The sequence below is a fragment of the Acanthopagrus latus genome, chromosome 15 (assembly GCF_904848185.1).
Source record: "Acanthopagrus latus isolate v.2019 chromosome 15, fAcaLat1.1, whole genome shotgun sequence".
In the NCBI taxonomy this organism is placed as follows: Eukaryota; Metazoa; Chordata; class Actinopteri; order Spariformes; family Sparidae; genus Acanthopagrus; species Acanthopagrus latus.
Genome location: NC_051053.1, coordinates 14,362,397 through 14,373,738, shown reverse-complemented (window position 1 = coordinate 14,373,738; position 11,342 = coordinate 14,362,397). Strand labels below are relative to the sequence as shown.

The following is an 11,342-nucleotide window of genomic DNA, read 5'->3' as shown; positions in this document are numbered from 1 at the left end:
TGGCTGCTTTAGATTTTCCCAGCATTCATCACATTTTAGATTAAAAACATCTGGTCACAACCTTAATCACTTCTTTTACGTTCTGTGGGTTGCATTTCTGAAAAAGAAAAAGGAAATCCTTATTTTACCAAAATGCCCATCAAGTCAGACTCATGTACCATTTCACAAGCATAAATATTCTTCTAGAGTCATGAGGCATTTTATTAGGTATATGTAAAACTGCTCAAATGTGCATGTGTCTAAAAGTTTATTCTGATCATTTGTATAAAAGTATGTATTACTTACAAAATAATGTGAATGCTGAAATTCAACGTGTGATCATCAGTGTTAATTGTAACTAACATAGTGATTAAGCATGTACACATATACAGAACATACTTTATATACTGTGCACACGTATCTGCACAGTGTGTGTTTTGGGACAAGTTTTTACCAATGCTTTGACCAAAATCTCTTCACAGTGTTGTCTAAGTCAGTGTCACCGTGATGTCTTGACACATGCAGCACCATGTTCTAAGTGGCAGGTTATGTAACATATAATCTTCTCCACATACAAATGCAAACATGTTCAAGCTGAAAGAAAAAAAATGTTCTAAGTCTGAGCTGTCAAAAAATGTGCATGTGATAATAAGACTTAATATATGATGTATTAATGATGACATGGTTATTGTGACTGTTCTTGTTTCAGGAAATACATCTTTATTTCTGTCTGCCACAGCAGGGTGCAGAGACTGTCAGACAGGGGGAACTGGATTCTACTGTAATAAGCTCGGTGAAGTGGATGCGTGTCTTTGTGCGTGTGAGTGAACACATTGTCTTCAGGCTAACGAGCCGTATTCTCTTGATCCAGTTTCTTGCCTCTTTTACTTTTAAGACCTTGTTTTCAAGTGGAAAACCGACACTGAACAGTGGGAACTGAACTTGTCTAGATTAAATGGTAACTCACCACCCTGGTAGACACTTGAGCTAGTGCAGAGGTGTACTGAGAGTGAGTGTGGATGAATGCGATGCAAAATTGTCTATGCTAGAAGATTATTATTATGATACTTTAAGCTGCTGCACAAAGCCTCCTTGGAGCTAACATGATCAGACTCATTCAGTCCTGGTTTAAACTCCTTCTGGACTTCTTATATCTGTTTCTATGCATGTATAGTTTTTGTCCTATGTACATTTCCTGACTATAATACTGCGTGACACCCATCTACATAAGATAGACCAAAATTAGACTTTAAGGACCCTAAACAAAATGTTTTAATCTTGCATAGATTTTTTAAATTTAAATTTTTTGTTGTTGTCAGACAATTGTGTTCTTGTTTTCACTGGTTCTATAACCACATCTTATCTCACTGTTTGATTTTGATTGTTGTTGTTTTTGCGTGGACCCAACTTTGTGGAAGTCAATGTGGCTCCGAATAAAGAATAAAGCTTGAGATGCGAGGCACAGATCATCATTTGATGAGGACAATTTCATTCAGACAGCTATATTAGACATGTGGTTCCCATCTAAGGGCTGCCACAGAGCCCTTACAAAAGGGCTGCACTGCACTGACCAGAGGAGAAGAAGTGAAGTAACTGAACTGAATTTTTTTTTGCTGCAGACTTTTGATTTTGCGAGCGCACAGGTGTAACTAATAACACTATTAACTGCTGCATTCAAACGGATCTATTGTCCCAATCATGTTTTTCATGCAGTCAGATGTTGTCTGCTGTGACAAAGGCCTTTAAACTTGATTTCATTTGGCAATGATAAAGAAACAAGATGGCTTACAACATGAACTAAAGGACAAGAACACATGGAGTAATATTTCAGTCTTAATCTTTTGGGCTCTTTTTATTTCCCAGTATGGTTACAGGCTGATAAAAAAATACAATCATCTCACGTGTGTGTGTGGTGGGAAAAGTTTTGAAACCATTACAATTGACTAGAGTGCATTGAACTGGCATCACTTTACACTTTAAAGAACTTGTGTCCACAGTGAACTGAAAGATCTCAGTTTGCTCAGGTGCTGGTAACAAAAACAAGCCTGGGACCAGAATAACAAGTAAACCCGCCAAACAGCAAGTTAGTTTCAGGGTGTCAGCTGCAGTTCAAACACAGGACCCAGACTTTCAGTGAAACTGTTTTTTAGGGGAGGGGACTTTCTGTGAGCCCTGTTTTTGAAAACAGCCTTTTTTTCCCCTGAATATCACCTCAACAGATCAATTTAGCTTTCCTGTTTGTGGAGACTGAGCTTTGTACTCTGTAGACCGACCTATGCATGTAAACGAAACATTTTGAATTATTAATCAAAGAGGCAAGGCAGTGAATCATCACTGTAGAGCCAGGGAATGTACTCGGCAGTGTCTGAGGGAAATACATAAATCACCCTGGCGAATGGAGGTTGCTTGAAGGCAGAGCTCAAATGCAGCAGCCCCATCAGTCACGACTTTTTAGTAATAACTGCTGATGTGAAAGGCCTCTGAAATTATATGTTGATTTTTGTTACAGTTTCGTTTCCTTGGTGACGCACCCTAATTCGGCATCTAGCTGGGTCTCCTAGGGATAAGCACACCGAGTGTTTGCAGCTGAGATAGACATCAGTGAAGCAAGTGCAGGCCCATGGGCCGGACTTACCCAATTCCTCACCAGCACTCTAGCTGAGCGATACTGTGTCCTCAACAGTTGCCACATCTTCACAGTCAAATGACTCTTTAAACTATCTGTAAACACAGCACGCAACTGATACAGATGTTGGTTTTCCTCATGCACGCAAGTTGAAAACACCCCTGCAATGCTGACAGGGAACCACTGAGCTGCACACTCTGTGGTCTGTCACTATAGTGTCCTGATAGTGATGCCTTATTTAACCCCGTTCTTCTCAAATGTATTGTTTGACAAGTGTAATGGGCTTATTTATGTGCACAAAGGCAAATCTGAGGCTGGTTTTCTTTCTCTGCCTGTGGTATGAGAGCCTGGGCTGATGTGTGGTGGGCAGATGAAACAACAGTGTTGACAATATCTGCTTATCTGCTGGCTTTGACCCAACGGGAGTAAGGCCATGGCTGGATGCGCCTCCCTTATCACCATATCTACGTCTGCGGGGGCCAAACCACGATCGCTGGCCAAGCTTTTTTTTTTTGTTTTTTTTGCTTTTTTTTTTTTGCACCACCATGGCTCCAGGTTTCAGGTGGGCTTTTTGTTCCTTGTGCAGGCAGAATGCAGGCTGTGGGCTAAGGAACAATACTGTGCTCACAGAGCAGAGAAGAAACTGCACGTAGCGAGCTTCCCATGATATCGTGCAAGGGAAATACCTGTTACCTCTATTTCCAACCATGTGTGGATGTATACCTCTGTATACATGAAGGCAGAAAGAAACAACTATTTAGAGTTCGTGTGCCTCTGCCAAATCAAATAAATGACATCATTTATGTAATCAACTAACTCTTAAGGTCATCAAGGTCATTGTTGTTGTTTTCTTTTTTGTCAGTTGGAAAGTTTATTCAACCTGTTAATCATGAACTTGTCTCCATGAGTACACAGAGTGTGTCTGCCAAAATAACATAAAAATAAATCAAGAAAAATCTGTTAAAAATGGTGGTGTTGCATTTTAAAGGGACACTGTGTAGTTTGGGAGAAGAAAAAACATTATGACAAAATAAAAAATAATCTACAATAATTTATTGGGAATTTAGGACTCCCTTGAAAAAGTTTTTAATCTCAATGGGACTTTCCTGGTTGAGTAAAGGTTAATTATATTATAGTATCTTAATTTACTGAGAACATCCTTATTTGTTGCTTACTATGTACCTCCAGAGAAGAAATACATAGTCAGAATTTTAGTATTGGCAATATTTATGAGGTAATAATGCAGAATATAAACAAAGTAAAACAGTATGGAATTATGTTGTCCTTTAACGTCAGTTTGTTTCTTCAGTTTGTTTAGGCATAAAAAAAAAGATATTTCTCTTCTTATTGAAATTTCCTCCCCAAAACCACACAGTGCACCATTAATTAAGGTTATGCACTTGTGCAATACAGAAAACATGAAATAAATCACCAGTTAACCATTCTAACTCCCCTCCACAGCAAATTTTATGATGTGTAACACTTGAATAAAGCCCAGTAAGGTCTACAGGTCCAAGGTTGATGTGATAATACATGTGTGCAGTAACTTTTTTGATCCTGGTGCACATTCTGTTCAAGCTCACAGCAGGGAGGCTCTTAGAGGAGAGGAGTGAATCATAGAGGTAGGTCCCTGTTTCAGCTTCTTACTATAGAATAATGACTGAAAGCTGCAGACCACTGAACTACATTTTATTATAACATACAAGGACACAATATGTTGATATTCTTTAAGAGAGAGGCAAGCACCGATGCACCACATGCAAATGAAACTGGAAACATTCTGATGTTCGGAAGTTAAACTAAATAAATAGTTATTAATGACGATTGTTGATTTCCTTCAGAGGCAGTTGTTCATACAGCTAGTTTTATGTACCACACTCCTTTTTCTGCTGCAGCTGTGTGTTGGACTTTGCTCACTGATTATTCACTCACGTGTCATGACAACAAGGTCGATGAAAGAGAGATGTTATTGATTAAGTCTGCCAGTAGATTTTATCCCCTTCTTTTTTACTAACACATGTAGGCACTAAATGTCAGATAACAAGGTAATTGACAACCAGTACAAACCAAACTTGCAACAACCCAATGCTTTATGACTGCTTATCATACTGCGATTAATAATTGAAAATAGGAATGAAGACACATGATTTAAAAACAAAGTGAACAACCTAAACAGTCTTAAGGACATGTCTGTTTATCATTTTAATTTCAGCGTCAATAATATGCTCAGAGATGAAATATTGCTATCAGATAACAACATTAGTTTATCAAGGTTATAAGACAAGATGTATTTTTAGATGTTATGATGCAAAATCTACATTTACTGCCAGTATTTGTTTGTTAGATGAAGGCAAAAAACCTGTAGAACATACTGTATGCAAACTGTATTGTTCTTCCAGTGCAAAATCAGTGATCAGTGTAGTGTAACAACTCATACAGTAAGCAGGAGCACAAAAACTGACCTTCACTCTTTGAGATGGACAGGCAGATTCTCTGTCTTACAGCAGAAGGCCTGGGGACAAAAAACTTGCAAAAAAAAGTGCAATGTCATTCTTAACAGATTATTGATATACATATTCAGGATCCTGGGGCCTTAACCCAGTAACAGTCTGAAGGCTTTGGACAGATCCACTAGTGAAATGTAACTCCAAGTCCATTTACTCAAGAAGAAATTTAAGGAACTTACTTCCATTTTCTGCTTCTTTATAGGTTTACTATTTCGCTACATTTTTGAGTCAAATAATTTACTTTGTACTCCAAGACATTTATCTGATAACTTCAGGCACTAGTTCCTTTACAGATTCAAGTTAATCATATTTAAAAAATAAATAAAAACAGCTAACACATCATGATGAGATATTATTATTAATCAAATGCTGCCTAGCAGTAAATGCATTTTTTAATGAGCTCCAACTTTTCCAGCGGAAAATGTAAAGTGATGAACACAAAAATGCATCAAACAAAGTAAAACAATGTTATTATCAAATATAATATTCTGCACTTTGAGTTGATGCTAATACCTTTACGTAAGTAAGATTTCGAATGCAGGATTTTTACCCGTTTTCACTTTGTGGTATTAATTGGTATTAATAGGTTTCATTTGCGCCAGAATAACAAATCAGACGTATTTTTAGGGTGTATTTTATTTGACGCGTAAGAACCCGGAACCTTTCATTGTGGAGAATGGGACCGCACGGTATGTTTTGACGGTTACGCCAGTGAGCTGTCAAGCCAGAAGAAGTGGCTCCTTTGCCTCTTACCTGTGCAGTAAGGTCTCTATGAAGATTTTTGTGCTTATTTAGAAAGAAAATGTTTATATGTCCGGTTGTTGTGATACCGTAATGCTTAGACTGAACAATTAAATGTGTTTTAACCGTTTAACCTTGACGAGTAACTTTGTTTTGAGTGTTAGCACATCGTTGGAGGTACTTTCGGCTAGCAGCAGGACTTTGTCATTGGCAGCTAATTAACGTTATCCATGTTGATAATGAAAACGTGGGATATGTAGGAATGCTGCATGCTTTTAGATCCGAACACATGTGCTGATGTGTTTTGGCTTCACAGGGCTGCTGTTACTATGTGACTGCTGGCTAACACCCTCGCTTATTGATTACTATGTTGATCCAATTATCTAAGCTAGCTGGTCAGCCAGTCTTAACGTAGTTCCTGGTAAACAGCATTCAGCAGATAGTTGACTTTGCAGACAGACACTCTCTATGTTATCAAGCAATCTATTATGTTAGCCACTCTTTATTATAGCGTTTGCTTAAGCAACAGTGACCCAAAACTTGAAGCAGAACAGAAGTGAAATGCTGAGTTTAAAAAAAAACTGTAGTCACAGTAAACACAGCACAGACTGTTCTCAATTCACGAGTTTCGAGGAAACGCAGGGAGCATGTCCCAACATAGTTTAGAGAATGTTTTCTTTTCAGAGAAGCCACTCTGGGCTGTGTCCTTGTACATCACATCGAGTCACCAGACTCTTAACAATCTGTATTTTCTCTAAGTATGTTGAAATCAGCCAAGTCACCAATTGCTCCAGTCTGCCACTGAGAGGTTCCTAACTGATTTTTACCAGCTGTTTCTGTCACTAACTAAGTGTATTTGAAATAAAACACATATACAATACAATAATTCACATTTGGACTGGTGTCAACTTAGTATGAGCTAGATTTTGTCACTGAGTTAATGTTAATATTTTACTCAGTATCATCTGATTGCTGGACACAGTTATGCTATCAAGGAACCACGACGAGAGCACTGTAATATTTAACTCTTTTTTTTTTTTTTTTTTACGGACAACATGAGTATATAGTCAATAGACTTTTTAATCATTTAGCAAGAGAAACTGTCAAATTTACTCTTTCTGGCTCCTTTAAATGTGAGGATTTGCTGTTGTTTTTTGTAATAATTTATCATTGTAAATTGATATATTTTTGGGTTTTGTGCTAGTACTCAACAAATTGATAGATTTGACAGATTAAACAGCATCAACTATCAGTATCAGTAGGCTGAGCAGCCTCCACCGGTCATTTGGGGACATATATTAGTGATAGATTGTCTGTTTATTACTTGGACCACAATGTTCGGATCCACTGTTATCCAGTTTCTAATAATGTCAAAGATTGTTCATGTCAAATGCAAATGCTGTCAAATTTTTTGTTGGATGTGGTTTAATATTGGCAAAATTATTGGGTTTCCTTTCCTCTTATCACTGTATCGAGCTTTTAAAAATCCACCATCAGATGGCATCTATTTTGTTTTGTCACATCAAAATTATAATTTCAATTTTTCAGTGTTTTCTGACATTTTATACTCTACATAATTTATAGATAAATTGCTAAATTGATCAAACAAATAATACAAATCCTTGTTAGTTTCTGCAACACACTGTTTATATTTTTTTCCATTGTGCAATTTCAGCACAATGCTTATGAAATCAGTTGCTTAAAACTTGTCATTTCTGTCCATTTCCTGCAGGCCTGCAGGATGGCCCAGGCAGACAGCAAGGTGCTGGTTCTTGGAGCGCTGGCTGGAGTGGCTGGCATTAGTTTGGCAGTTGTGTGTTACCAGGGCTTTAGGTCAAGACGAAGAGTTTCGTGTCCAGGGGTCTACCTCAACCGCTCTAATGGCCAGGGGACTGGACTCATGTTGGTGGATGGTCCAGATCTGCCAAGGGGTCAGGTCGAGGTGCTGGAACGTCTTGAGGCCCTGATCCAGTGCGTGTCAGAGCTGAAGGATGAGATGAAGTCATTGAAAAATGCTCTGCCAACCCTGCCAGACCACGTCAGGGAGGAGCTGAGGGGACAGGAAGAGGGGCGTCGAGTCAGCCCTCTACACAGGACCACACCGACACGAAGGAAACGAGCTGCAGGAAGCCTGGCTGGACCCAGAGCCGGGGGTCGGAGCTCAGAGGAAGCAGAGAGTGAGGGAGGGTGAGTACCTTAAAAATTAGGAGATGTAATATTCCACTATTATAACAGTTTTTTTTAACAAATGTTAAACTGAACAAATCAAACTAACAAACTGACCAACAGGTAAGGAAGGAAGATATTATTTTGACGTGGCATACTTGGACCTTTGATCATAGCCATTATTTTGCATTATTACTCCAATGATAATTATGGAAGTTACATCTTGAAATGGTGTATGTATGTATACATGTATATACATGTATGTATGTATGTATGTATATATGTGTGTGTGTGTGTATATATATATATATATATATCTATATCTATCTATATATATATATATATATATATATATATATATATATATATATATATATATATATATATCTATAGATAGATAGATAGATATACACACACACACACACACACACACCATTTCAACATGTAACTTCCATTCTGAGCTGGTCCACTGCCTATACACATGAATGACAAGAAAATGATGCCTTTGGTTATTGAATATACATTATATTAGAAATGGAGTGTGCATTGTGAAAAATGATTTCAACCCGTGGATATGAGTGACTCTAAGTTGTGATACTTGAATTTGAAAAATACACAGACTCACTAAGCTCCCATGATAAATTTCCTTCACCCTGTATGACTGTTATCGCAAGTTTCTGCAGTTTCCACAACACAAACAGAGGGGTATGTCTTCTCTAGTATAATGCTCATGCTGATCATACTCAATCAATTATACAAGGTTCAGCTGAACGGTTCTAAGTCAGGACATCAAATCAATAAGCTGCTGTTATTTCAATTTGCCTGATCAGATACATATTGTATGTCATCAACAAGTCACATCTCCTGGTAGTATGAACCGTTATTACCTTCTTCAAGGAGGTCATGTTTTCACCCATTTTCTGCCACATACTGGGGGAAAAACTGCTATTTATTTGTATCATGAAATTATAGCTGATAAATAGAGTAAATAATAGGAAGTGGCATTGTTTTGATTGACTTAATAAGCACAGCATCTACATACAGTACAGTAGGTGGGAAATGCACCTTTTTATAGCTTGAATTCGCACAATACACAAGACATGTTCTGCAAGAGGAGGGAAAAATTCAAATGTGATATATCCTATTAAAGCTTTTGATTGTTGCCACTATGCCTCAGTAGCTGATCTGGTGGACTGGTTCAAATTCTGTAGGTTGTACTACAGCGGCTGTCTATCACAGTGCTTCAGAATTAATTTGTTTTCACGTTATTATCATGATTGATTCTCACACATCTGTATAGTCAGAATACAGAGAATCTGTGTGATCAAGAAAATGCTATCACAGAGGTGGATTCACTGGGCATGACTGCTTTTATTGTAGGTAATCCACTTACCATTATCTTTAAACTCTAACTAATGAGTAATTCATACACAGATGTGAACGTGAAGGGGAAAATAAGTAAGTAATTGAGGGTGTGTTGAAACCAGTCAGCCAGCCATAGGAACCTTGATGATAATATGTCAGTAAAAGCTGCTTTTGCTCTATAAAGACACATTTTACAAGACAAAAAGAAGCCTGGGGTTTTCTTTGGTCCTGTGTACTGTTAAGATTTGAACTCAGATCAGAAGGATGGAAGATAAAAATGTGAATACTCATCAAATACATGCTTAAAATTGATAGAGTCTTGCTTGTCACTTGCTATATTAACATCTAGATGCTTATATTAATTAAATGCAACTTTTACGGCCATTTTTCCAAACAGAGCTTGTGATACAACAAGCAACATTAACCAGAAATTGGCATTCTGTGCAATTTGAAAACTTGTATTTTGAAGTAAACATGTATGTAACGCAGAAACAAGTGATAGAAGGCAGTGGGAAGGAGTGGCTGTGACAGACACCATTCACCAGATTACAATTAATAACAAGACACTGTACAATCAACGTGATTTTGAAGCTTTTATTTTAAGGTGGAAAAGTTGCATATTGTTGCTTTGAATATATACATTTTATGTCATTTTGCAGAAACTTGTGAGCTTGTGCAAATGTACTTGTCATTGTTACATAGTCTGTCCAGCAGACTTCACAGTTTACAGTACAAAACTGCTGCTTGTGATTTGACAGTGTAAGAGCTGAGCAGATGTTGTGAAGGGTTTTAGGAATAGCTCTATGTATGTGCATTGTTACATTCTTTTGAAGTACAACTCCTGTAGATTACATTACTATTCTGAATCTTTTAATTCTCTGATTTATCAGTATCAGCATCAGCCACAAAACTTCAGAAGGCTCCATATGTTTCTGAAGATAAACACAAAATAGAAGAACTACAGATGACTATCTCAGCCGGTGGTAAACTGTAAATTGAACTCATTAATTACCTCTTCAACAATATTATCTGTTGATCGGTACGTGCGTCAAAAATCCTGTGGCCCTCCTACTTTACCAGCTAAACTCGCTTGCTCATTTTATGAGTTAAATTACAGCTCTGGCAGTATGTACATTTGCCTTAGGTGCTGCAGAGAGCAGCAGACTAATCAAGCACCACATGCCCAGTCAACCACCTCCATCCTTAGCCAAATGCCTTGAACTCATGCCAGCCTTGAATAACATAAACAACAGATGTGTTTCTTTTCAATGGACTATCATTTTGAATCCCATGTCATGAAAGCAAATATCAATGGTTAAATGATGATTAAGCTGAGGCTTTAATGTTGTTTTTGGATGTGATGGAATATATTTTAAACACGCAATTCAAAAATTGTTCCAAATCAGAGACTGCTGAGTTTGCATACTGCAGCACTTTGCAAGCATTTGAATGGACATTTTGTGTTAATTAACCTGCATTAATATATACTTTGTTTGTGTAGGATGTAGTCGAGTGTGTGTGAAGTGCCAAGAAGACATCAAAACAATGCGTGCAGCTGCACTGAAATCTTAACCACACAGTTTTTTGGTGTGCAGTGAGCCTTAGATCAGAGCTGTACAGCTCCTCCCCATCTCTGTTACTGTCCTTGCAATGATTAATCAGTTGACTTGGAGCCTTTTTTTTTTTTACAACTACACCAACATCAAGTAGGCCACCTGAACATCCAGTGCTCCCGGGATTATTAATCAGTCTCCTGTTTCGTCTAAGAATCACATTCCTTGCATAGGTTGGGTGGAGTAGGAGTTGTGTTTTGTTTGTTTATAGCATTTTAACTATTTAAACGTCAGTTATTAGATATGTGTCCAGAAACATATATTGTCTGAGAAATATTCATTAAAAACTTCCCTCAGTACTGCTGACTTAGCAAAACATGTGACATAGTGACATTGAACTGAATT

General features: G+C 37.7%; 1 protein-coding gene and 1 long non-coding RNA gene across 4 annotated transcripts in view; one reads left to right on the top strand and one right to left on the bottom strand.

Annotated features, from left to right (window-relative positions):
- Positions 1–84: 84 nt before the first annotated feature.
- On the bottom strand, positions 85–5,587 carry LOC119033413. The gene is made up of 3 exons (XR_005079240.1): positions 5,292–5,587; positions 5,068–5,131; positions 85–97 (listed from the first exon to the last, which is right to left on the bottom strand). It is a non-coding gene; the product is annotated as an uncharacterized LOC119033413 (long non-coding RNA).
- Positions 4,120–11,342, top strand: part of LOC119033411 (regulator of microtubule dynamics protein 2) — a 34,051-nt gene continuing 26,828 nt past the window's right edge. Inside the window, exons 1-2 of one of the 3 annotated variants that reach the window (XM_037123453.1) lie at positions 4,120–4,227; positions 7,586–8,040. In XM_037123453.1, the coding sequence (XP_036979348.1) occupies positions 7,595–8,040 (446 nt within the window). In that variant the 5' untranslated portion in view covers positions 4,120–4,227; positions 7,586–7,594. Of the gene's footprint in view, positions 4,228–5,792; positions 5,878–7,585; positions 8,041–11,342 lie in introns of those variants that run through there. The other 2 variants (XM_037123452.1, XM_037123450.1) reach the window with 2 other exon arrangements.